Source organism: Adiantum capillus-veneris, chromosome 6, assembly GCF_014529385.1.
Source record: "Adiantum capillus-veneris isolate H3 chromosome 6, ASM1452938v2, whole genome shotgun sequence".
Lineage (NCBI taxonomy): Eukaryota > Viridiplantae > Streptophyta > Polypodiopsida > Polypodiales > Pteridaceae > Adiantum > Adiantum capillus-veneris.
The window spans coordinates 62,546,428-62,574,183 of record NC_140936.1 but is presented as its reverse complement, the minus strand read 5'-3'; the positions used below and the strand labels follow the sequence as shown (position 1 = coordinate 62,574,183).

General features: G+C 40.1%; 2 protein-coding genes across 2 annotated transcripts; both read right to left on the bottom strand.

Moving 5' to 3' along the window:
* Nucleotides 1–6,810: 6,810 nt before the first annotated feature.
* On the bottom strand, nucleotides 6,811–8,388 carry LOC147455606 (nuclear transcription factor Y subunit B-2-like). The gene is made up of 2 exons (XM_086515288.1): nucleotides 7,763–8,388; nucleotides 6,811–7,256 (listed from the first exon to the last, which is right to left on the bottom strand). Exons 1-2 carry the CDS (start codon nucleotides 8,143–8,145, stop codon nucleotides 6,911–6,913), a joined length of 729 nt encoding a protein of 242 aa, XP_086371414.1. The 5' UTR covers nucleotides 8,146–8,388; the 3' UTR covers nucleotides 6,811–6,910.
* Nucleotides 8,389–21,650: 13,262 nt separating this feature from the next.
* LOC147455605 (glycerophosphodiester phosphodiesterase GDPDL7-like) lies at nucleotides 21,651–27,039 on the bottom strand. The gene is made up of 9 exons (XM_086514345.1): nucleotides 26,501–27,039; nucleotides 24,790–25,086; nucleotides 24,583–24,707; nucleotides 23,989–24,493; nucleotides 23,848–23,886; nucleotides 23,472–23,762; nucleotides 23,262–23,389; nucleotides 22,701–23,178; nucleotides 21,651–22,224 (listed from the first exon to the last, which is right to left on the bottom strand). Exons 1-9 carry the CDS (start codon nucleotides 26,748–26,750, stop codon nucleotides 21,905–21,907), a joined length of 2,433 nt encoding a protein of 810 aa, XP_086370471.1. The 5' UTR covers nucleotides 26,751–27,039; the 3' UTR covers nucleotides 21,651–21,904.
* Nucleotides 27,040–27,756: the final 717 nt, after the last annotated feature.

The following is a 27,756-nucleotide window of genomic DNA, read 5'->3' as shown; positions in this document are numbered from 1 at the left end:
GTTGACAAGTGCTTGTGTATGATGATAGTTTTCTTAGAAGAGCAAGAGGCTTGAGGCAAGGCATTATCACTAGAGTACAAGACAAGGATGGGGCATTGTCTCACTACATCGGGTGTTATTCAAGGACTTGACTCTATTGTACTCACCTCACTTATGACCATGAATGTTTTCATATTGTTTTGCGGATCATAATTTACCATAAGGAATACTATGAGGATAATGCAAATCTCCCATTGTCTACAATGAAAGTCATTAGATTGTGTGGTGGATATCCTCTACCACTCAATGCAAAAAGGCTAATTCTGATAGAGAAACAGTTTGCGCTACACGTCTTTGGCATCGAGTATGGAAACCACTCAAAGCCTCGTATTTCTAGACATACATAGGTCAAGCTCTAGCAGCAAGAGTTAAAGACTCAGAGAGCTTAGATCCATACAACAAAAGGCTATTTTTTAGGGAAAGAAGATGTTGGATGTTCACGGAGATGCTTTCATCAACAGAGGAAAGATTTTGTCTAGGAGGTTGCACGTTAAAGAGGTACATAGGGAGGAAGAAGGACGTGCAACAAAGAGGATAAAAGCAACGGGATCATGCCCATATTGTCCCCCTCTAGATTTGTGATTGTCACCACCTTGCACGGTACTCCCATGCATTTGAGATTCCCCAATCCTTTGCCTTTTTTCTTTGTGGATGTGTTGTAAAGAACGTGTAATTTTTGAACTCTTGAGAAGCTTCTTTTGTCTTGCTCTATGGATGAGTTGATTATAATTCTATTGGTGTAACTCTAACATGCTATTGGCTCTATCCTTGCTCCCCCCCTCCCCCCCACATGTCTGGTGTGCTTAAAGTAATCTAGTCTTGCCTCATAGTGGGTCTTTTCCATGCCTTGTGTGGACCATATTGACAATGAGCCATATGTCTTGGCAAAATATGGACCATGGTTGAACAATATATGCGGCATTGGAATAAAACAAAATGGTTAGCAGAGTTTTAAATGTTATTTGTATATGGAGCATGTTAGCTCACCGTTGTCCACCCCACCCTGTGAGGTATGCCTTCTTCCAATCCTGCAAAGCTACTTGAAATTATATGAGCTTACTTTCATCCCAAGAATGTTGATCTACATAGTAAAAGATTTTATCAAGTTTTTTTCATAAGTTTTCCTTGTGATTTTGAATTGCCTCACCATCTGCATTGTCTTTAACCACTCTGTGTAGTTGTTTCCATTTGTTGAACATGTTTCTCCTCTCCTCTCTATCAGAGTCTTTGAGACTAAACCCAAGAAACTCTGTGGCCTTGACACCATCTATCGATGCTTTCCTAGGTACCTTGTAACAACTTTGAGACATCTTAGGGTCCTCTTAAATTTTGACATTACCTCCATGCAAACCAATGTCTGAGAGAACTCCCTCTAATGCTTTGATGATTCTTTTTGACTCACGCTCTTGCTTTGAGTTCCATGCAAAATATATGTACAAATGAACTATCTTTTGAATTATTCTACAGACTGTATGAAGTGTGCAGACATGAACTCTACTTAGAGGAATATCAAGAACTGCCCTAAAAGATTTACCTTGAAGATGTCTATTGGGAGCTCTAGTCCATTATACACTCTCAAGAGATTGGGCATTTTCCATGAAGTATAAGCATGAATTTTCCATAGTTGCACCGTGTGTTATGCCATACATGCACTTAAGAGTCTTTAAGTCACCTGCCATGTGCCATTCAATTGTATAATCACCAAAACCTTCCACCAAAAGCACATCTCTATTTCTTTTTTCATTGATGATAAAACGAATTTTGATTCGACTAAAAACCCAATCAAGGATTTCAAAATCTTCCTTATCAACCTGTATTAAAAAATAAAAACTTTAAATCAAGAACCATACATGTAATATTTGTTTTATTATAGATTGAACTAAGTATATCTCAAATGATTCGTGTCAAAATATTGTTTTCAGATTGCACACTAAAGTATTATGGGTCCTCTTTGGTTATTAATGGATCCAAATCTCTGTTCATGAGGGTTATGGAGACTCTCTCCAGCTTCTTGTTCTTAAGGACCTCGCACTCGTCAAGCTTCAAAGCAAACTTGAGAACCCCATCGCACTCCTCTCGGCTCATGTCAAAGAAGTGAACTACATACCTTTGCAATGCTTCAAGATCAACAAATCGATTTTTATGCTCATTATATTGTATCTCTCTACCTCCCTTGTCCAAGAATGTTGCTTCAATATGGAATGGTGAACCAAGTTTCTCAAAAACCTCATCGTTTATGTGCCGATATGTAGCGTTTACATATGATGTCTTTGGCAGCAATGATCCTCTCTATAACTTATTTTGACTCATTTTTTGGCTAATGCTTTTAAGAGTGCCCTATAGCTCATCTGTAAGATGCCACTCTCATCAAGTATTGATTGCACTTCCATTGGTTTTAGTTGGTTCTCCTACATGAAGGAGGCAAGAAGCCTCCCTTTCAATTTACGAATTTTTCTTTGAGTTATTATCTCTTCAAGTGCTTGTTTTGGAACTAGACGGTTGTAATGTACTCTGACATTGGAACCTACTACATTGAGTTTTGATGTAGCAAAGATCTGCGATAGCACCATGCATCATGATCAAAAATAAGAAAGTGTAAAGCATATATTCTTAAGATACAAAAGAAGAAACAAAATTTGAGTTATCTTAAAGCTTGTATTCATTTTTTTAGCATGCACTACCAATCTTTGTATTCTCTATGTTGCATAGATCTTGTTTTCTTTTTTGATGCCTAAGCATGGTGCCTTTCTCATGAAAACTTATGATCTTTTTCTGAAGGCTTTGGATTGTCTCTTTGTTTGATAAAACCTTCTAAGTGCATGCCTCGTTTAGTTTCTCCAGCTACATATTCTCCATCACTAGGAAGTCTCTTTGCTTTTCTACATTCAATCCTCACATTTCTAAATGTTGAGTGTAGCCTAATAACTCCCTTGCCATTTCTTGTAAAATATAAAAGATTAGTGATATCAGAAAATGGAGGTGGCGCATTTGATGTAGGATCCTTTGGATAAATAGACCCATCCGTCCACAAATCCAAATGATGTTCCTTGTTCATCCTTCTAAGTTCTTTCTTCTCTTGAGATAAGAAAGACTCCCTCTTGCAATTTTGCAATGGTGCATACTCTTGCAATTTATCTACATGCAGATGATGTGTGTTCTTCTTTCTTTGGATAAGTGTTGAGGATTGCAAGTTCAAATTGGTGTTTTCATCAGAAAAAGAAGTGCTCTCCATACCTAGAGTTGATAGAGAGACAGACGCTCAAGTGCAATTGCATTTTATTCTTTTTTCTTTTCCTTTTGATGAAATTGGTAGCCTTGCGTAATGTTCCTTTGATGTCATCAAGTTCAATAGTCAGCTTCTGGATTTGCTCACAAACTTTAATATATATCTCATTTTGTTCATTCCCATAACTACTATCTCAACTAGATTATCTTCCCTCTAGAAAATTTTCCTCATAGCGCCATGCCTCTTTATGCCTCCTGTGTTTCTTAGCCAATGAATCCTTTTGCGGATATTTTATTTTTGCTTTTGAGAATATTTATTGTGCTAAGATCTAGTTTATCATCTTTCACCAAGTGCACCTTGACTTGACATACCTCTTGGTCTAGGTGCTCCTCTTAGCCTTTTTTGGTTCCTTTATTTCTTTTTTAGCACTACTCTTACCAGATTCTTTAGTTGAGATTTTCTTGTCTAGAGCTTTTGAAGGTTTTGGCAAAATTCATTGACTGGTTCTGGCATCTATGATTTCTTGCCTTTCGAGCATTCTCTTCTCCATGTCCTCAATAATTTGAGCCTCGAGTGTCCTTTGCACCTACCACTCATCCACTTCTATGGCATTTCCCTTCTTTCTAGAAAACTCTCTATTTCTCCCACTTCTAACCCTCTTTACTTTTCTTTGTTTGACTATATGACCCATGTGGTAACAATGCAAGTACTCCTAGTGATCACACACATTGGAACTGGCTCTGTCATCTTACCCTTGGCCACTTTGTCTTTTAGATTATATGGGCATTGAGATAAAAAGTGTTTGTATTTTCCACAGATATAGTAGTTGAAGTTACGTCTGATTAAATCAGCCCTATCTTAACCTCTACCAAAAAAGTTATAAAAGCTATGATCATCTTATTATTTTTCTCTATGTCTAGACTTCTCCTTGTGGTCTGATTTATTCTCTCAATGGTTGTGCTTGCTATAATGATATGTGTCTACCTTCCATCCATCATTGTGATTATCATTAATTTTTGTAAACTTATTAGGTTCATTCCTTTTACTAGCTTTCGTGTGTGGCCTTACTTGTCTATTATGCCTATTGGCATTCTTGCTTGTCTATTATGCCTAATAGCATCATTGATATCCATTTGAATCTTTGCTTTGCCTCTCCCATCTTAAAACCAAGATCCATGTGAATGAGAGATTCTCTTAGCTCTCTTTGAATCATGTCTTCTCGAATATACTAAATGTTGAGAAGCCCGATGCTCCTCACTCCCTCTTCTCCCTAGATTGGCATCAATTAACTTATTCTAAGAGTGTGGTTCTCTGTCAAAGATTTGCTTCAAATTTTAGCAATTTAATTGATGTAGTTTTGGTCCTCACTAAACACTATCATAGGTATTCTTCCTCTTCCTAAATGTCTTAGCGGCATTATGAATAGCCGATGGACTCTGAATTCAAGGTAGGAGACCGGTTCCTATCAAGAGCTTTATCCCACCACCGTGATTGCCAAAATGGAATGAGTTGGTCATTTGACAACTATTTTAAGTTTTAACTTCAGACTCAAATGTCGGATGAGTCCAATCAAATAAAATGAACACAATCAAACTTCAAATGACTAGATGAAAAATTCCTTACAAAAAACTAGACTGAACTAAAAGAATAAATTCAGATGATATGAAATGAATTACTTGGAAATTAGACGTTTAGATTGATGAGTTCAAAAGTACAATTTGGCACTGCGTGTTAAAGTACAAGATAGTACAAGAGTTTCAATAACTCATAAATGATAAAATCAAGCTTTGTCAAAGATTGAATGACCGAAAGTTAGATAGATAGATTCCAAAATGAAAGTAGCATGTCTTATATAGAGGCACCCGTATTGGATTCTAACTTGCTATCTAACAGTACAGTTACTGACTCGTAACTATTGGAGCTACTCGTAAATCCACTATGTAGAAGCCGCTTCTAGGGGTAGGTTCCCACTATCTACAAAAGCCAAATATGAGCCTTAGGGTATGTGTAAATATGTATATAATAGTGCTTTTAAGCTTGATTTTTTTTAGTTTTCAAGGAAAACAGTAACAAAATGGAGCGATCATGATTGCATTGTCTTTTTAGGTCGCTTTTAATTTTTTAGTGTGTGTGATAGTTTTTGTTTAATTTTGCTATGTTGTCATAATTCCCTAATAAAAAGGTTCATAATACTAATGAATGGCCATTATTTTTTTATTGACAATCTGACTTAAAATGATTGATTTTGAAGTGACGACCAACATGGCGCAAAAATCTCCAAACATCTGGAGTATGTGGATGGAAAGCTTAATCGAAAACTCAAGAAGCAATGAAAACACAATGGTAAGCAGAGCTACGCAAGTTCATATCAAGTAATTTCAAACCCAAGGATACACAGCACAACCTCATAGGGCTAGTGGGTAGGTTTGGGCAAGGCGAGGTTAGGAAAGCCCTAGTTCATATAGTCCAAATGGCCAAAATATTTAATCTCATTTGTGCCATTAGCCTTTGTGTGTGTGTGTGTGTGTGTGTGTGTGTGTGTGTGTGTGTGTGTGTGTGTGTGTGTGTGTGTGTGTGTGTGAGAGAGAGAGAGAGAGAGAGAGAGCTACTTTGCGGCCACCTTCTTCGAACTAGCATGCCACCAACACACCCTCTTATAGAAGACAGACATGAGAAGCATGTTTCTAACACAATAAACAGCATGTCTATTGATGTTTTAGTAATGTCAAGTTGTGGGTGAGTAGAGAACAGAGCAAGGAAAAAAACAATAGATTCTAGGTTTAAAAAATGACCATAAGCACATTAGAACAATTTGCAACGACAAAAGTCAAAATTGTCAAGGTGCAATGATGGCCACTATGACAAGTACCCAAATACTCCTCACTTCTCAAAATTGCATATGCAATTTTGACTTCATGAAAAGCACTAAGAATCCCCACAATTTGGATCCCAATTGTGGGGCCAAAAGGACCACCTGAGAATGGCTACCAAGCACCATTTTCCACCAAGGTGACCAAAAATAAACCAACACAATCAAACTTTATACACATGCTCTATAAACCATGGGGAAGTAGTGTGTCAAGTCAAGTATTGGATTGGGGATTTACAAGGGCTTTAGACCATGAAATAGGAAAGAAGACGCACTACAAGGTAAATGCAATGAAATACTAAAAAATTCTCAACTCAATAGTTCCTTCATGCAAGGGAAAGCTATAAAAATTGTGGTCAAGAAGTATGCTTACATCGTATGAATCCATTAGCCTGTGTGTGTGTGTGAGAGAGAGAGAGAGAGAGCGCGCGCGCGCGCACTTAATCAACTCTTATTTTGCATGCTAGAAATAGTCAAACAAAATCTCTCTCTCTCTCTCTCTCTCTCTCTCTCTCTCTCTCTCTCTATCTATATATATATATATATATATATATATAAGCTTTAACAGTATCAATCATTGCAAGCAAGCCCATCCTTTACAAACTTATTACAAGCATGGGTTTTGCCCATGTTATTATATAGAATGCTTAAAATTGACAAATTGTAAATAACTGAATTACTCATAATGTAGATGAAAAAGATTCGATAAAAAATCAAAGATTTCTCCTGTAGACCTCGACAAACTCGCTATCACAATAAAATCTGAAGTGTTATTTTCACATCTTTTGTTGATTGAAGGGATCAAACGGTAGTGTTGTGCTCGTTGCACTATTCATGTGTTCATAGTCATCATATAATTGTGCATCATAAAATCCCTTTGGATGAATCCCCCCGATACTACTTAAAGGAGACGGTCGCATGGAAGACATTATTGCAAAGGGATCCTTCTTGGTGAGGGGGAGGAATTCTCTTTTTGAAGAGCATCTATGATCACCACCTTCTAATTCACGAAATCTTTGAAGATACAAGGAGAGGGGTTCAATATAATCATCAAAACCTAGCTTCAACATGGCCCACATGATGTCCTCTGCCGTTATGGTGCGACGTTGCTCCCGTTGGCACCTGGGATGGCACTTGAGTTCATCAATTGGCTCACAAATTTGCACAAACATGACAAGAGAAAAATCACACCATGGATGAATTATAGATTAATTCAAGATAAAACTATTACTGTCTTCACGAGCCCTGGATGTGTGTGTATATAAGCACTCACATGCACACACATACACATCATAAGCTCCTCTGTGCAAAGAAGCAAAGACGTAAGTCGCTCTTACCGCAAAAACAAGTTTCTAACATTCTTCAATGTGATAAAGGAGCTCTTTTCAAGTGTATTTTCACTAAAAGGTTCAACATCATGAGCAATTGCTCGGCCTCCCGAGCAATTGCTCGGGAGGGAGCGCATGCCTAGCTAGATGCAATTGGGGCACCCCGGGCTGGCACACCCCTGCCTCCAATTGCACCTAGCTAGGCATGCATTTCCTCCCTCGCGACAGCTCATGATATTGTTGTAGTCTGCAATGTGGGAATTATAATGAGAATTTGTCTAAACCTTTTTGTGTACTGACCTGTCATTCGCCTCACTTGTGACAAAGCTAATAAACTCTGAAACACATTCTTGGATTGTATCCTTGGCATCATCTGCTATCTTCACATGTGCTGGAAGCACTTTCCTCATCATCCTTATAACGTTTGCGATGGGCATGAGCCGATCTTGCTCTCGTCCGCTGCCGCTCACGGTTGTGCTCGAGCTTGCACCTCCGGACTCCATTGTCTCATGGGTGCCGCCGGCTGTAGAGATTGTAGCCATTGGGGGGGGGGGGGGGGGGGGGGGGGGGGGACTGCGTGGAACAAAATTGCTACATGTGGTGAATGATAAAACGTTGAAAAATGGTAAGCAAGAAAGCAGAAAAGGCATGAGGGGCGTTAAGGGCGTGGCCTGACAGGGCATTAATAGGATGGCAGTAGCATTGATTGAAGGTACTCACCCGCTGCAAATCTAATAGCAGGCCTGGGAGCTTCCCATGTACTGTCCCTCACCTCAACCGCCCGTTTCCATCACCTCCACTCTCTCTCTCTCTTGAGAGATAACCTCTGCTGTGAGATACTTAGAGAGAGAGCGCTCCGTCGTACATGCATGCAATCTAATGTGAATTGTGGGCGACACTCTCACATATCTGCTCTACTTCTGTTACCTTTCAGCCATTTGAATGTCCAATGTATACCTTGAACTTTGAAGGCTTCACTTTTATTGGCACTGAGCGTCTAAGGGGAGGAAATTTGTCCCCATGGCCATACGGGCTTTGGCCAATGGTGTTTTTTTAATGTGGCTTGCATGCCAGGAATTAATTAATACTGGTGTTAATGAGGTCGAATTTGGGTGTGTGAAGTATAATCGACCAACAGCGATGACTTCTCGCGTTTCGCAGCTCTTCTTCTCTATCAGACCGTCTTGTCACCAAGCTCCTCAGTCTTGCGCAGGATTTTATTTTTTTTGTTGTGCCACTATGGGAAGTGCCCTCGTTTACTTTAGACGACCTTGTTTGTGTACCATGGGGTCACTACTAAGCGCCCCCCGCCCTTGCCCTCGCCCCAAACGTGCTAAACTTCCCCGTGGCTTTGTTATTTTATGGGAAAATTACCAAAATACCCCTCTAATTTGTGAATATTCCCAAAATACCCCTCAAATTTCAAAAATTCCCGACGTACCCCCATAATTTGTCACAAATTCCCAAAATGCCCTTCAAATTTTCTAAAATTCCCAAAATACCCCTAGTTTTGAGTAAATTTCTCCAAAAACAAAAAAAATTGTAGCTTTTCGTAAGAAGAGTGATTGTCTACCATACAGGATGCTAAAACTAAAATTTGAGTTGGTTATGTATGCTTTGGAGATGAATTACTGAATCATTATATTTAGACATAATTGCCTTTTTTTTCGAGTTAATTTGTGACAAATTACATGCTAAGCACTCAAAAACCGATCTCAATTGTCAAACAAGAATAAAGGTTAGAAAATCTTGAAGAATCCAATGAAAATATATACAAGGGTATTTTGGGAATTTTTGAAATTTGAGGGTTATATTGGGGATTTCCACAAATTAGAGGGGTATTTTGGTAATTTTCCCTTATTTTATTCAATTGTTTCAAGATCCCATTAAGATTCCTTTTAGTCTTTTCATTTGAATTGAAGCAAAAACTCTTTCCACAATTGGGAATCAGCCTTCATAGAGGTCAAACTGAGCTAACCATCCCAACCATAGCTTGATGGTGCCTAGAGAGTGAAGCCTTTTGTATTAAAAAAAAAAAAAAAATTCATGGGCCTATCCTACGTTGTTGTTGTCGTACCGTCGATGCCTGGAGTTGTCCACCCTTTACATAGGCCTCGTGCTTGCTCTGCTCTGCTCCGTCCCACCTTAGCAACCTCCTCGCTTTGCCTTCCCCAACCACCTCTCTTCCGTCAATGACCTACACCCTAGCTAGCCCCTCCTGCATGTGCCCCTTGCCTGATGCCACACAACCCCTTTATATTTTAACGCAAGGTATCTCGGTGAGATTCGTAATTTCAACGATTTTTAAAAATCGTTAGCACATACTAGACTTCCTCTTTCTTTCTTTTTTGCCATACCCACGATTGTGAGTGGAGATGCTATATTAACTGAGAAGAATGTACAAAAGACCTCAAGCACAGCTTGTGCTTTGAGGGATTAGCATTACGACAAAGGGGCTTTTTGGTTACGGACATAAGAGAGTTACTTGAGAGAGATACAATGGAGGGTGGCACCCCTGAGTTGGCTAGAACCACAATCATTTTTCGTAGTGTCAACTAGAACGGAGTGGGATGTCTTGTATCGCTTGGATCCACTTACTTGAGCACCTCCTTTTTCCAATAGAAACTATCACTTCTCTGCATATAAGAAAAATAAGTATTCCTTCTTCACGTTTGTGAGAAAGCAGAGCCATATGCAAAGAGCAAAAAATTCTCTCATAATTGTGAGTGTGGCAAAAAAAACAAGTATTTACATAGTTTCACATATTTTACTATACACCTATGTATATGTATATATTAAAACCATAGGTAATTTACACATTCTAGCGTGTCATGATAGGAAGTTTTTTGCAACACTTGTTCTAACAAGCAAAATGGCCCTTGAAATCGGTACATACCTTTTAATGGGATTGAAGTGGCACTTCTTTCATGCACACACTCTCATGAGCTATGTTGCATTGTACGTTATATAGGGTTCGTATAATACGTACTCTATACAAGTCTAGCACTTAAACGGGTGTATTTTACAGTGCCACATCAGCCAAATCACCATTTCGTATAATTTTTTAACAATTCGATTGAAATAAAAAAATTTATAAAGAGTCATTCTCCGCAAGCCTTTTACCATTGTGGGCATCTTTAATGAAAAGTTGTTGCCTTGAGTTCACCTCAAAGGTGAACTCTAACACCCCAAAAACAAAAGGAAATTATATTTTTGTTCATTGAGTTATAATAAGAAATAAAGTCTATTTTAGCAATAAGTAAAAAGTTTAAACTTAAATTCGTAATTGCTTCTTGGTGTAGAGCCATGCTCGCACTTAAAAGTAACTTAGGTAGACTTAAGGTGATTTAAGAGGGTAAAATAGTAATCGCATGCTTTGTGTAGAGTTTGACTCACATTTGGAAGTGATTCAGCTAGGATAAATAGAAATTACCTATCACGTGTAGAGCTTGACTCACACTTGAGGTGATTTAAGTAGGTAGAATAGTAACCGTTTGCCGTGTAGAGTTTGACTCACATTTGCAAGTGATTTAGATAGGAGATTATGTATATATGAAATATACTTTATACGGATAAACACATATAATACAAAAATACACATTTAATTATCTTTTATACGTATAAAAAATGATTATACGGATATATAAATGTAACTTAGCTCAAGAGTGGTTAATTCTTCCAATGTCTAAGTGTGCATGTAAGGCAAATCAAATGTTGTGGCTTTTCAACAAAATTTTGTAATGACTTTTGGTGCTACTTTGATAACACTATGTCGAAGGCATGCTAGAGTCTAATGAAAATTTTCTTTCTCCTTTTCTCGAGATAGATTTGCTCTTGATGGTTTGTATCTACTATGCAACCGTTACGAATCTAGCTATATTGCCTTAACACAGTCCTCTCCTTACAGACTTTTGCGCCATGATTATGGTGATATGAATTGTCTAAATCGCAACATGAAAGGCATGTTTATGTCTCATATCAAAATTGGATAGTGTTTTGGTATCTTAGACCTCTTCAATTTGGATTCAATAAAGCTAAGCTAGCACTAAAGTTGTTTAGCTAACTATTAGATGATACATCTTGAAGATCCAAAATTTCATCGAGTGATATCATTATATTTTTGTGCGTACTTGATGATGATTGGTTCGAGCATTTTTGGTAGGAATTTACACTTAGTTTACGGTGTTGAGGAAATTCTTTGCAACCCAACATACATGGTAAGGTTGTGACCAACACAATTTTGACTCATTAGACAAAATTATGGTCTCAATTTTTACAATGCTACAAATCTTTTTTTTTCTTCTTTTAGAGAACTCACAATGGTGAGTATATATTAGCATAACCAAAAAATTGTAAATTCAAGCCATGCTCGTACCAAGCCATAACATCTTCCAGATACCACAAATGCATTGGTGATACATCGGCTTATAGGGAAGCCACCCCATGACAATCAAAAGAAAAGACTATTTGAATAGGGAGAAACCTCCACATGAGCAAGACCCCATACACTTAAAGAATATTTGAATAGGGAGAAACCCTTGACATGAGCAAGACCCCATACACTTAAACATGCAAGTCAGTCATTGCAGTGTCAATTGCCCTATTCCACTCTTCAGAGTTCTTCCATTTCCCATTGGTGGCAATCACTTCCCTGCTTTCTTGTATAATCTCCATGAACCTAGCCCATACACGATGGCATTATCAAGCACATCACCCAAGTTAGCTTTCACCTTCAAAAGGGCATAGCATGAAGGATACAATTAACCATAGCATACTTTGACACCATATCCAATGCATATTGCCTTTGTTTATAGGGCATTCTCAAAGAATCGATATTTCTTGGCCTTCCATACGTATTTGAAGTAACAGAATCTAACAATTTGTGTACAAATAAGCAGAATTTGGCTTTTCAGAACCTTCCCTCCTAGGAAGAGATCGTTCTTGAAGAACCCTATCTTCCAAGTCTTTTGAATCCATTTGCAAATCTTCCTTGCCATGCCATAGATCATCGGGCACTCCTTGAATGAGTGAGAGAGGTCCTTGCCATTCTACATTGCAAGCATCTATTAGGACCAATACCTCTGGCTAGAACCTTCACACCAATCGGCAAGGATCCCCATATTATCTTCCATTAAAAAAACCTTCATCCCATGCGGCCATTGTGGGCACCAATTTTTCTTTGCGATTGATACCCATCTTTATTCCGGCCATTGCTTACCCCATTGTGTTTACAAGGGGGGGGGGGGGGGGGGGGGGGGGGACCCAATCAATCGAGACCATTATGGTGTTGTAAACGTCCTTGCTTTGCGGTTTAAGAAAATGTCCATTCTTGGGCCATGACCATGCTTTCCACTCAAACTTGGACTCGTAGGTAGACAGACAACATCTGTCTAGCCATTCTAAAGCTCTATTGACCAGTAGTGTTTCAGTTCCACTGAGGTAAAACTGGGTAGCTAGTTGGTCGTTTCCTTTCCACCTTCTGCTAATGTTGTCCCAAAGATGGCCCTGTCAAGGTAGTCCTTTGTTATTTATCTTTCTGGCAACCTCTCTCCAAAATGGGTTCAGTAGGATGCTTTCTGCCTTAGATAGACAAGGGAACCTAGTGATATAGAGTTGTTCCAAGGCATTCGTTGCTCTGTTGCATTTTCAAAATATCTTGCCCAATGTACCCCCAAGTTTCAAGACAGACCACCAAGGAGCAAGTAACTTATCGTGCAACTCAAGCCTTTTCCATTGACCACCTTGAGAGTGTCGCTTAGCGTTGTCCATCATGTCATTTGTCATAATAGCCCATACTTGGTCTTGCTTCATGATTTCTACCAAAAACTTGGCACATTGGGCCTCTACATGAGTACTAGGGTTAAGGATACCGATACCACTTTGCTCTATTGGCCTTGCAATGGCCTCCCATGTAGCCCAATGCCATGGCGTCAAGTCTCTGGTGTTGTTTTTTCATGAAAATAATTTAACTAGTTTTAAGAATTCTTCCATTTGCATTTGGCTAACTTAAGAAGCAGACCATTGAAGACTATGTATGGGAGCGTTAACAAGTTGATCACTTTCACTCTGCTTGGGAACGGGAGAACCACATATTCGCACCTTCGCATCTTTCTCCTTACCTTATCCAAGACCCATACGAATATTTGCATGTGGGTTATGTCCACCCCTAGGGGGGTTCTCAAGTGCCAAAATACATTCCCTTTTGACATTGTGTCCCTGGTCCACATTGACGGATCAAAGGAGTCGTTTTCTAAGAGTGAAATCAATCTTAATTTTTTAATACTATACTTTGATCTTGAGGCTATGGCATACATTTGCACAATCGCCATAGCCTTCCTAATCACCTGAGCGCAAGCTTTGAGGAAGATCAGGGAGTCATCCGTAAAGAGCCGCAAAGAGATTTGCAAGAAGTTGGTCATTGTTAGGCAGGGAAAACCCTTGAATCTCCCCTCTTGAAACATTGTCTTTGAGTATGGTAACGAGAGGATGAGATCTGATGGTGAATAGCAAAGGGGCTAGCAGGCATCCCTGCTTGATTGATATTATCTATAAATGGTTATGAGAGGGCATACTAATTATGTTAATTCTAGTAGCAATTGGGTACCTATCATTTTGTAATTACAAAAATATTGTTTATCATTAGCTATCAAATTGCTATCTGCTAACTATGTAATAGCTATCAAATAGTTATTACAATGCTGCTAGCTAGGTAATTGCTATTAATAGCTATCAGGTAGCTATCATGTATCAATAGCTAATAAATAACTTTTCCAATTACGTAATAGCTATTAGATAGTTGTTAAAACAACTATCAGATAGCTAGTATAAAAATTTATTAATAGCTATTAATTATCAATATCTATTACCCTACTTGTTATTTAAGAGCTATCAAGAAAATATTAAACAACCATATATGCCAGCTATTAGTTGGCTATCACCAGACAATAGGTGTCTTGATAGTTATTAGATACCAAAATTTATTAGATAGTTCATAGCAAACCTAATAGCTGTCAAATTACACAAAACTATTAGGTTCTAGCACAAAGATATTTGACAACTATTAGATAGTTAGTAGATAACAACATGTATGTAGTAAGTATTAGATAGCTCTTAGGAGCCACTATTAGACTGTTATTAAGATAGCTATTACCAGACAATAGATATCACAAAGCTATCTAATATAGGTTCTAGCACAAAGGTATTCGACAATTGTTGAATAGTTATTAAATAACAACAGTTATCTAGCAGTTACTGAGAAAGTTGTTGGAATTCACTAATAAAGAGTTATTATGTAGCCAATAGCAAGCAAGAGATATTAGAAAGTTACCTCATAGCTATTAGGGTTCTAGCACATAGGTATTTGACAACTATTAAACAGTTATTAGATAACAACAATTATCTAGCAACTATTGGAGAGCTGTTGGGATTCACTAATAAAGAGTTATTAGATAGCCGATAGCAAACAAGAGATATTACAGAGCTACCTCATAGCTATTAGGTTCTAGCACATAAGTATTTTATAGTTATTATAGATATCAATTGTTAATAGTTGTTTATAAGGACTAAAAGTACACGTACTAGCTACTTGGTTCTATCAAACAGAGAATAGATAGTTATATATCATGAATGTGATAGCTATTACCAAAAAATCAGCCATCAATATCTATGAGAAATCTTTCACTAGTTATTTGGTTCTATCACATAGCTAGTAGATAGCTATCAACTAGATATTTGACAACTATTACATAGCTCTTTGCCATCATTATGTGTTTGAAAGCTACCTACAACCTGCCAACTTGTATTTGACAAAAATTAGCTTGCCATGGTTGTCAAAAGGCTACTATCTCACTAGCAGATATTAGGTAGTTTTTAGTTGTGAATGCTAATACATAGCTACTCAGTAGCTATGAGGCTCTAACACAACTATTTGATAGCAATTGTTATCAAAATCAATTTTCAATAGAAATTTAATGGCTATCAAATACTGATGTGCTAGGTACCTAAGTTCTATCATATAGCTAGTAGATAGCTATTTGACTGCTATCACATGGCGGTCGGTTGATAATAAATATATCAGAAAGCTATTAACTATCTATCTACCACTCACCTCCACAACATCAAATTCACACATACTTGTGATACTTTCATTAGATGAATGGATGTGTGAGGTAGTCCTTCTGATCGATCCTCTTTTGGCGTATGTCCTTTTTTGTTAGAGGACACACGAGTCTCAACTATCCAAAACTTGACCACCAAATCCTTTACCTCTTGTGGTATGCATCTTTTTTGAAGCCTCCAATTGAAAAAAGATAATGTAGAGTTGTCATTTTTTTGGAGTAGTCGATATCTTGCTCCATATAAGTTCCTTCTATGAATGGATAGTAGCTTGGAGGCAACACTGACATTAAAGCCTCCTGATTCGTCTGGTTCTTTGGAGTTCATGAGCTGATATCATCATGGTATACTTCTTCAAGATTTGAAGTGTGTTGTGAATATTTTCTATGAGCATGTCTGAACTTGGTGCTATTAAAGTTATGGCATCTCAAGTGAATGGCCCAATGTGATCCCAATATTTATTTTGGCTTTAGGTATTTATTCAACTTATTTGTCAAAGTCTAGGTAGGGCAATTTGATAAGGTGAATATATAAGCACACCTAAATCCCATTATAATCATCAATTCATTGCCAAGGGTTGTTGGTTTAGCAATCTCTCTCTCTCTCTCTCTCTCTCTCTCTCTCTCTCTCTCTCTCTCTCTCTCTCTCTCGTATTCTCCCCATTGCTCTACACTTTCACATCGTCGACTTTGACAACATATCAGAGCGCATGGATCTTTGATTGTGGAGGAGAAGGGCACATGTTGAAGAAGAGGAGATGGTGAAGGGGGAAAGTTCTTCAACACTTTTGGTGGCGTTTTGATTTGCAGCGACTATGGGCTCCTTTGCCGAATTGTCAGTGGTGTTTTAAAACGCAAGTCGTGGGTGGTGAAGACTCCCGACACCACGTTTTTAAACGCAAGCAGAAAGTGGTGAAGACTCTCGGCACCATGTTTTGAAATGCATGCGAAAGTGGTGAAGAGCCCCAGCATTGAAACGAAGGCGACAACTGGGGACGACTCTATCGGCATTGCTTTTTGTAATGTAGGTGGCAAGAGGGGAGGTGATCCGACAACGTAGACTCCTATACTAAGGGCAACGTTGGGCTTCTGATATTGCAGAGGCAGCACCATCAATGGTGTTCTGAGATGCAAGCAATTCAAGGCTCTCTTGGAATTTCACGAGCAACGTGGTGAAGTGCATGAGCGTCTTGAGGCACAAGGCTCAACAGGACCACATGTATAGGCCCTTTGCGAGGGCCAAATTTTCTTACCCCAAGGTGGGGGTTTTGAAAGCCAAGCTCAAGAGAGGCCTCAAGGTTTGTGATTTTGTCTACAAAGGATTTAGAAGGGGGTTGTTCCTACATCTCCTCGGCATCAACAATGACCAACACCAATTATTGGCTACGGATGGCTCATCAATTCGTACCCAATTAGTAGCCTATGCATTGGTAAAGTTCTCAAGGAAACCGTCAGTTTGTGCAGCTCGTGATTGTGAAGCCAAAGGCAAATGCACGAGTTCGCTAGAGGACAGTGGCAAGGCAAGATTAACAAGGACGGCAGTACCAGTGCCCACTTAGCCCCGAGGTCCGAGATACGTTGTTTCAAATGCGAGAAGATGCATTGTTTGGCTCAAGAATGTGAAGGCAAAGGCAAAAGCAGGAACTCACAAAAAGATAAAGGCAAAGACAAGCTGGACAGAGATAACGGTGATAAAGATTTGATAGAGGAGATCAGATGGCACATGTGGTGGTGACCACAGTGGCCATCATGCCAGATTTCTAGTCAAGTGGCGGTTGGCTTCAATGAGGGAGAGGCTTGTGAGTGGCAGAGAGGTACAAACATTGCTCCCTCAAATAATTTGGACTTAAATGTTGGAGTTCAAGTTATTGGTGTTTGAACCCGTGGGTCGGAGTTCGATGCACATGCATCTGGCTAGGAACCAATCAGACGTATCTAAAAGACTATGGATGAGTGCACCAATTCATTGTTGTTGGCCGGATTATGGACAAGATGTGTTCTAAAGTTCACTATCTGGAAAGTTTGGACTTGATGGGGTCACAAAATGGGGATTCTTGGACGTAGTGTGTTCTAGAGTTCAATTTTCCATAAGGCAATAGATGCTCAAGATGGCATTCTTCTATGGTAGGGTAGCAAAACCGATGTGTGTCTAGTGGAATGCCCAGTGTGATCCCAATATTTATTTTGACTTTAGATATCTATTTTACTTATTTGTCAAAGTTTGGGTAGGACAATTTGCTAAGGTGACTATATAAGCACACCCATCCCCCATTGTATTAATTCATTGCCAAGGTTGGTTGGTTCTGTAGTATCTCTCTCTCTTATGTATTCTCCCCATTGCTCTATGCTTTCACATTGTCGACTTTGACAAGCGCTTGTGCCTTGTGGATTTGGAAATCCTTTTGTAATGGATGTTGAATTAGCTGATTGAAAATGTCATTCTGTCATAATAATCAATATCTAATTCTCCTAAATGATTTTCTCATATTAAACTGATCATTTAATGTGGGGAAGTGCCAAGGGAGAAAAAGCTAGAATATTGGTTAAGTTAGCAGACCGGCCACAGTAGGGATCCAAAGGAGGGAAAATAGGGATCCAAAGGGGGGGCCATCTGCAAAAGAGCCATGTGAAACAACGGGCTAAAAAGACCCTAAGGTTCAGCCCATTAAGACTTCCAAAATGCTAAGGTTCCAAAATTCAAAGGTTGTGTCCAAAGGTCAACCTTAGGGAAAATTGGATGCTTAGTGTGTGCCCAAAAAGTCTTTCTACATCCCTACATGGGAGGGGGCGAGCCCCAAAGCTAGGGGATGAGAGAGAAAGCCACACACACACACACAGGCTCCCTTTACACAAAGGGAATGAGGGACACATGTCAGCTCCCTAGGCCAGATGCCCACAAGGTATGCCCAATTCCTATTGGAAGACCCTTGAAGTGGACCAATGAGAATTAGGCTAGAGTAAATCTAGTTTAATTAATTTAAAAACATTTAATAAAAGAAACCAATAAGAATTAAGTGTCCTAGAAGACTATTGGGCAGTCTCCCAAGGGGTCCAATGAGCATTCAGGAGCCCCATGGCTTGCCTGATTCCTATTGGCCAGGAGGCAAAGGGGTCCAATGAGAGTTTAGTTTAATTATTTAATTATCTAAAGCTCTCACAAAAGGGGAAAGGGGGACACATGTCAGAAGGCTATCACTTATGCTGCTTAATCCCTATTGGCTTGACCTGGGGAGGTCCAATGAGGCAAAAGCCAGACTAACTTAGCAGCTAGGGCTCGCCCAAGAGAGAGAGGGGGCTGATTTTTGCTTGGCATTGACACACACACTCTCACACCTGACCATGTGTGAAGGGAAAATACTCTATCTCCTCCCAAGCTTTAATGGAGAGCTCATCACCTACTCCAAGCTTGTGAGATAGAAGCCTACATCAACACTCTCTTGGCATGTGGATGCAAATCCAACCAAGAGCCAAGCTTCAATGCATGCTCATCTTCTCTACCAAGCTAATTACTAAGCTAAGCTATGCTAATATGAGTGATTATGTGAGGAGATGTACTTCTTTCTCGTAAGATACTTCTTTTTCCTCTCAATCTACTCTCATACCCTGCTAGCTCTCACCATCTTCGAAGGTGTGTGAGGTCTTGGGTCTGAGAACGGGGATAATTCAAGTTGTGTTTGATTAAGTGTTTTGCTTGGTGTATGAAGCTTCCATCTTCATTGCACTAGCTCGTCTTGAAGGAACACAAAGAATTGTATTGTACAATGTCTCTCTTGATGGGAGAAACCATAATACAAAGCCTTTTGGAGGGGGGACCGGCTCCATGCAAATCCGGTCCTCAACTGTTGTCAATAGCTTAATTGCTCTCTCTTTTGAAAGTATTGTCGATGCTATCTAACTAGGTGTTATGCTTTTTGTTGCTCTCTCCACCCAAGCACTCTTGTAATTCTCATTAGGAATCAACTCTAATGAAATGCTCACTATGTTCATGCTAATTTCCGCTACACATAAGATTTTAGGCCATTAAATGTTACACATTCTTACTGTCCGTGTCCATTCCATTTGTTCATTGAAGAATATATAGCACAATCTTTTTGGCTAGTTTTGCTCTTGTGACATCATCAACTATATCTACATAGCCCCATGTTGTTGCTTCCTCTGTTTTTCTTTTGGTTCTCGCTGCTCTCTCTTGCATTGTGCTTCATATTTCCTAATGAGGTTGTGCTTGTGGGATGGGGTTCCATTAACCTATGGCATACAAGAGTGATCGGACTATTAAGACCAACAGCATACAACTAAATACCCAATTTTAAACACCTAAAAAGAGAGGGAGAGAGAGTAGGACCTACACATTATCACCCTCTGCCAAACATGCGATTTCTCTTTTCAGCTAGAAAAATGAAGATGAAAAATGATTTAGATATACATAGGAACGATGATGAAGATATTATCATCTCAATAGATATGTCATCAATAGCATGCTTAGGATAATCAAAGAGCCACTTTAAAAAGTATTGAGCATACTAATGCAGTAAAATTAGATTCCTCAAGTGTAATGAAGCTTAGCAAGAAGATCTCTATGAGCAAGTTGTCCTTGCAAGCCCACAACTCTATACGAAGTGCCTTTCATATGGTGCATCTTCGTCTATTTTTTGGCAAAACAACTATTTCTTCCCAACTAAGGACACAAAAGAGAGCATTCTTCCCTGCTCAACACACAAGGTAAAGATGTAGAGAGAGCAAAACAAAGCTCTCGATTCTTGACTATGAGAGAGAGAGAGAGAGAGAGGGAGATTGGGGTTTTCACAGGGTCTTGATTGCAAAAGTAGTTTCCCAAAGTTACATTCACTTTTTTTTTTTGCTTTAGTAAAAGACATACGCATAAACAAACACAATTTCTTTTAAAGATTTTCAAAATAGAAAATTCCATTTTTAAGCATGTTTTTTGTAAATTTATTTTTTTTTTCCAAAATTTACAAGGAACATTTTATTTATCCTTTGTTTGTTTAAATGTGGAGATTTTCAAAATAAACAATACAACTATGAGTTAGGAGACACTTTTTGAAAGGCTAACATGTGTTAACATGGCTTCGCAATGTTCACCTTCACATACCAAACAAACAACATTCAAGTATCCCTATATAAGAAGATCCCCCTTTGATCACACATTTGGCATCCATGCACTAGGGAAAGGCCATTGGCATCTCCCAAGGGAAAAGGATCCCCCTCCTCTCTCTCTCGCTCTCTCTCTCACAACACGCGCACGCACGCACACACGGTATAACAACAAATATAGCTGGCCTTTACACACCCACACAAAACCCACAAACATCAAGGCCAATGGAGTTGAGACCTTTCACATATGTATTCACAAATCACACTTACGGCTCAAAATGTCATTTACATAATCTGAGACACAGGTACTACTAGACAAGAAATGTGCTCTCTTTTTAAAGAGAACTACAACTTAGAATTACAACTCACGCCCAACTCCATAGGCAGAGCATCCCAGCCAGATAAGGTAGACCAACCCATCGTATAGACTCGTGCTAGCAAGCGCTCTCTCTCTCACCCAAGTGTGGGAGATTGGTTATGCCATTTCCCTCTTGAATAACAAGTCTCGAGTTCAACTTTCCTCATCGGATAGATCTTTAAGGTCTCTTGGGATAGTTTCCTACAATATAAAAATACTCTTCTTCTTCTTCACACACAAATAAACACACCCACGTACACATACGATGTCAACCCCTTTACAGTAAGCTCTCCCTCTCTCTCTCTCCCCCCCCCCCCCCCCCCCCCCCCCCCCCCCCCCCCCCCTCTCTCTCTCTCTCTCTCTCTCTCAAATGTGGGTGGATTGGTTATCGTCCCCCCTTTCGACAAATCTTGTGCCTACAACGTTCAAAACTTCTCCTCCCTTCTCTCTCCCCCTCCCTCCCTCTCTCTCTCTCTCTCTCTTTCAACACACAAAATCTCTCCAGCAACAGCATGAAACCCCTTCGTGGGACTTGCCATAGCTAAGATAAGCTACCTTGATACAAATAAAATTCACAGAAAAGGGCAGATGGATAGGTCCACACTTCACAACAAGAATGTAATGTTATGTCATTTCGATCCAAAATGGGGAATCCCTACATATTATGTTACAGGGGAGGGTGGGGGAGGTGTAAAGTGTTATTGCAATGAAAGAATTGTGATGAAGCAAGCTCCTGCTCTGCTTCACTCATTGTTTATCACCAGCAAAATCACCATTGCTCATGTGGAGTATTACAATCCAAATCACGACTCGAGATCTTTGCCATCGATGGCGGCACATTACAGTGAAGCAAAATCATCACCCATGATAGTGGTAGATAACACTAGTAACAAACGCAGTGGATAGCAGGAAAATGTTCGGCTTTAGCCACCGCGGCGCTGCCGATGGAGATGATGAGGGGGTCCTGGCAGGAGTCTCTGCTGTGGGAGATGGACGAGGGCTGAATGTCGGCGGTAAGGCAAGCTCACCGTCACTCACGTTCAGCCGAATTGTAGGTGCTGGCGGAGCCGCAGGGATTCTAGGGCGCAAGTTTGTTACCAGATCCCCTGGTTTGACCTCATGGATTTCGTATTGCAACCCTGTCGTTGCCTGAGTCTTCAAGTTTGAGCAGCTATTGCCTGAAAGAAAAACAAGGTCAGTTCAAGCACCACATGTACATTAGCACAAACTCTAGGCACTCTGTACTTGGGTTACAACATGAATCTTTCACAGATGTCTCACCAGCAAAAAAATTTCTTCGAGTCAAAGTTTCACGCATGCTCGAGCCATAGACATGCGTAGATGCAGACACTTACAGCTTTAACTCTAGCAGTATTACTTGGTAGGATACACACATGTCACATATATACACGAAGGCACAGAACACGCACACAAGGACCGAGTCAATTTGTCTCACTTGGTGAGAACGAACGCCCTCTCTGGGCAATAACCTACAATATAGAAAGCAACTCTGTGGTGGTCACCACAAATTTCTTAATAAAATAAAGCTTTTGACATGTTCCTTTCGGAAGCCTCCCTCAGGCTTGGCTAAAACTTCAATCCACTGTAGGACAGAAACAAGGGGGGAAAAAAAGAGCGCAAAGAAAGAACTTACTCAAATAATTACTCGCTGTTGCAGGGAAATCTGTAACAAGACCATCCACTTGATAAGAACGAATCAATGTGTCAATCTCCAGAGTAGGATCAGCTTCATAATCAAAGGGTATGGTCACAAATTCATTTCTAAGGAAGGAAACAAAGACACTGACATTCTGCGCATGAAATAGGTCTACAATGTCTGTTTTGTTCAAAAGATAGCCAGAATTCGCCACCTGAACCAGTCCTCTTGGTAGTGTGACATAGTTTGCAAGTGCCTTAACATCTGATACTTCTGTTTTCGTCACTAATACGTTCGTATCTGTGACCTTGAATACTAATGTATAGTTAGCTAATTGCTGAAAGCGTCGTAAAACCGAACTATCTTCAGATTGGATCACAACTCTGTCCGATACACTAAGGCCGGATGCATTGAGGCTTCTTAAAACTTCACCCACTACATCTAGGCCGACTTCCATTTCCAAAAAGTATCCATTCTGTATAACATTTCCTCATGTGATTTCGAAGTATTAGAATACAATAGTCATAGTGTGTGTGAAAACAAACCAGCAAACAGTACCTGGATGTCTATAAGAATCCCAGCACTAGTATTCTTTGCGTAACTTAAAAATTCTGACAATGTAATAATGCTTTCTTGCGTATATGCAGGATTCCGATCTATGTCCCCTCCAGGGCTGTACATTAATGCTGTCACAAGCACAAAAATAATCACTTCAACGCCAATGATGGAAGTTCATAAGGAAGCCAAAAAATTGAAGCACCTACCAACCTTTTAATGTTTTGATTTCAGCCCATGTCAGGTTAATGGAAAAGATACCCTTTGCATCCTGTAACTGGGGTATAAGACTAATGCGACTCGACAAATTTGAGTGAGTGGATACATCTGTGTTGGGTGCTAAGTTTGGAGACTCCCTGCAAATGGGAACGCCATCTTGCGTCATTTGAATTGGACAATCGATGTGGCTAGCCCCACCAGAGACAGCACTCTGATAGGAGAGTAACGTGCATCCAGGATAATTACCACTATCACCATTATGGGAGATGATGAATGGCTTGGTTCCTGTGCGAAGGCCTCCCAATTGTCAGAAATGATAATCTAACCTACAAATTCACGAATTGCAAAGCTTAACAATCTTCTGACCTACCTTCCTTTCTTACTAAAGGTGTAGCGCCCCTGAAGCATGCTGTAAAATGAAAGAAGATGCATAGTGGTTAAAGAATATTTAAGAATACCTACAACTACACATCTGCATAGATCAACAGTCTAATTGAAAGTTCCACAATACCTAGAGCTTCAGAGGCAGTCGTTGGAAAATCTGTGAGAAACCCATCTACATCGGTACCGTTAATTGGCACATACTGCAAATACTCGCGGACAGGATCAAAACTGTAGTTGTAGATTGGAGTTGCTGGATCGTTGACAAAACTAGAAGCATAGACTGCTAACCCGGCAGTATGAGCATCCTTGACAAGCTTAGTCTCTGCACCTAAGTAGCCGGTATTGTCTACTGGCCAAATGTAATCTTTGGGCACTAATATTCCTGATGCATAACTCGCTATGGTCTTCAAGTCCTTCAAAATGGCACCATATGTCAAATTTGTGCTTGGCTCAACATCATCAGCTGCACCAAACTTCAGCACCAGATTTGGAGTATTTTTTGGTGCCCCTGTTTTAACAGCCTTCAAAAATGTAATCTCTGGTGACGAAATAAAGTCCACAGGCATGTCCACCATCAGTGACAAAATGTAAGAAGACATATCCAGCTTGTGTTGCGCAAAGAAAGTGGGAAACTGTTCAAAACCAGAAAACCATGAACACTTTCCAAACAAAAGCTTCCAAAATCCTTTCTTTTCATCCAAATAATAAAAAAAGGAATCACCTCAACATTTATCCAAAATAAGGTGGTGTTGCTTGCAAGACTGGCGAGGTCTACAAGATCTGTTGGTTGCAAGATGTCAAACAGTCCATCAAAAGATGGAGAGCGAGCTAGATACGGTTGGGTAGCTGCCAACACACACAATCTATTTCAGTATTACGGTATGTCAGAAAAGAACAGCAACTATACATCACAGGTGGTGAGAGGTACCGCTGATGTTGTTCAAAACTTGAAGTGCTGTCAGATCTATGGAGAAAAACCCTTCTGTGAGTACGCCGTTCACATTATAATTTGAGATTAGTCCTGGGAATGTGTAATTGATGGTAGTACTCACACCCAAATCGATTCCCGTTCGGCATATACCATACCCATCTTTTGTCAATTGCAAATCACAATACATAGCACTACTGGGTAAACTAAAAGTTGCAGCAAAAAGGTATGCAGCACTTGTCTGGTCTGGAAAGAGCCCAGATGAACCTCCACGAGCTATAACAAGCGGTGGTGAACCTGCATGAATATGATTCCAACAACACAACTACAAATCAGGCTAGGTATGTTAGCAAAACCATCACAAGAAAGAGCCAAAATGAGTTTTTTCCCTTGAGACGACCATCACAAGGCCACATGGAACAAACAGAAAAACCAATCTAAGAGAGTAGACAGTACAGAAATGTGACACTTAAACCTGAAGCAAGACATAGGTACGGTTAAAAGAAATCACACCCTGACAAAAACCAGGCATAGAAATACAACAAGTCTGGAAAGGGACCTAACACTTCCAGTATCCGGTCTCCAAAGAAGTGGACACATCAAGACAGAAAATAAACATGTCCAACAACATTTTCTGGTCAAAAAAAAAAGCTAGAAATGCCCATTCCTGACACATGAGTGCGAAAAGTGGCATTGGTGAATTGAAGCATGCAGAACCCTTGTATGCAGCCAAGCATATGGAACCAATGTATGAAAAGTCACAATCTACTAAACTGATGCAGTTCCTGACACATTAATTGTCCAAACCCTGGGTAGCAAGTCCATCCAAACCGGGAAGTTAATTGCTCTCAGAAATATCTGGCAGAAGAAAAAGTTTAGGCTCAAACGCTGTGAAGGGAGTCAGCCCCTGTTGGCAAGGTGATTGCTCCAGAAAAGGTCTGACAGATTCACATCATAACCCCTTTTGAGTGTTAACACAACAGCATAGAAGAAGTTAGGAGGTGTGAGAAGTCTGAAGCTAGTCGAAAATCATCTTATCCAGCACGATGGATGTTATCCAAGAACCAACGACAAGCTGGAGTCTATGCTGTAAGCTCAGCAGCGCAGGAAACTGAAACTTAGTCAAGATGCAGAGAGATGATAGTGAAGGTTTGTAAGGATGGCAATCTTAATCTTACGACACGTAATACCGAACCTAAAATGCACTCCAAACTGGAACAAGCCATCAACAATTTTGTGAGATGAATTTACAATGCCAAAGACAGAAACCAACATGGTGCATTCTCCCGCTAATACAAAAGCAAAGCAACAGCCCAAATTTGCAAGCTGGGATGAGTCTGAATGCATCATTATGTCATGTGAGCAAGCAGTTGAAATATCTGGCCCCTGTATTTTAACAGCATCATAAATCAACTCCATGGCCAGCAGGCTGAACTGCTGACATTGAGCTCGATATATACGGAGGGAGCTCCATACGAGAACCCTCTTGCCTGTAGTGCAAGGAAAAACCAACTTGATGTAAAAGACGCATCTCGGATGGCATCTTCGAAACCACGAAAGTGGAAATGACAGCAACGCTGATGGAGCAAAAAATGGCAGAGAACGCTTCTTGCTCCATGGAGAGCTCTTCAAACTCCAGGCCCAGGAAGTCGGATCCATAAAGTTTATAAACAGAGAGAAGAAAACCGGGAGAAAGCAAGAAGAAGCTTACCGTCTAGAGTGTTCCAAACTGACGCATTCTCGGCCAGAATGCGGGTGTTGAGAGATGAAGTCAGTCGCCTGTGTGTAGTAGCACTTGCCTGGATCTGCCGATGAGGACCCCAAGGAAGACGTTCACCGCTCCGCTTCATTAAGTTCAGAGGAATAGGAAATGCAGACGTCATCGCCAGCCATGTCAGAAACAGGAGAAGTAGGAAGCAGCTGCTTCGGACATGCCTCTCTGCGGCACTGGGCGGCCGCATTGTGAAGGTGGAGCTGAAATTTCGAAGGTCCAGGAACAGAACGAAGGTGTCGATGCGCGACGGAGGTGGAGGAAATCGCTTAGGGGTTAGAGAGAAAATCGCGGTAAGAGGTGCGGAGGGAGGGGCTGTGAGCTGAGAGGAAGAGAGGCGAACAGAGGCAGAGGAAGCAATGGCCCGGGGGGGCCGGGGGGCGGAGACAGAGAGAGAGAGAGAGAGAGAGAGAGAGTGAGATGAATGAGGGCACAGAGTGCAGACAACATGCGCCTGACTCTCTCCGCTTCATGGATGACGATGCATATGCTGAATTTCCAGAATTATTAAATTCCATAGAAAATGGAATAAATGGGATTTTCGAATAACAGGCTATTCCCAACGCTTATATTTTTCAAACACTCAACGCGGAATATCGGCATTTTGAAGCTGGCAGTCATTTCACATCGCTGTTCAGCGTCCAGCTCAGCAAAATTGCGCCAGCTCAGCATATACCTCTGCCACTGTAGCCACGCGCCATCTGCTGATTGGTTTTATAATTTCTCTTTGGGAAGGCAATTTTACAAGGCTATTATTAAATTTTTCATTGTCGTAACTTGTAATTTGTAACTTCTAGGCTCCCTTTGACATTTGCACTTTTTTTTGGGCCAAAAATAGTTTTCCTCCGCAAAACTGACACTGGCATTGGAAAGCTGAAATTAATTTAATCTTCCTTTTTACTGAATTGTCTACCTTTCTCGACCTCTTAGGGCACAGTCGCACAAGGGGCAGCGAGGTTAACCAAAATAGGCTAGCTGTGTAAATAGATGGATACGTATAGAGTTCTCCCTCCTTCCGGCCTCACGCATGACATCTACAAGCATTTCCTTTGAAGGCTTCACTTGAAATTTTACTTGCTCTTCATAATTTTGGATGCTAAGGGTAGCAACCATTTCTTCTTTACTTGTAGTGTTACCCATGATTTCTCGATTATCTATTATCTTGCTTGCCCTAAGTAATCTCTAGAATGCTCTAA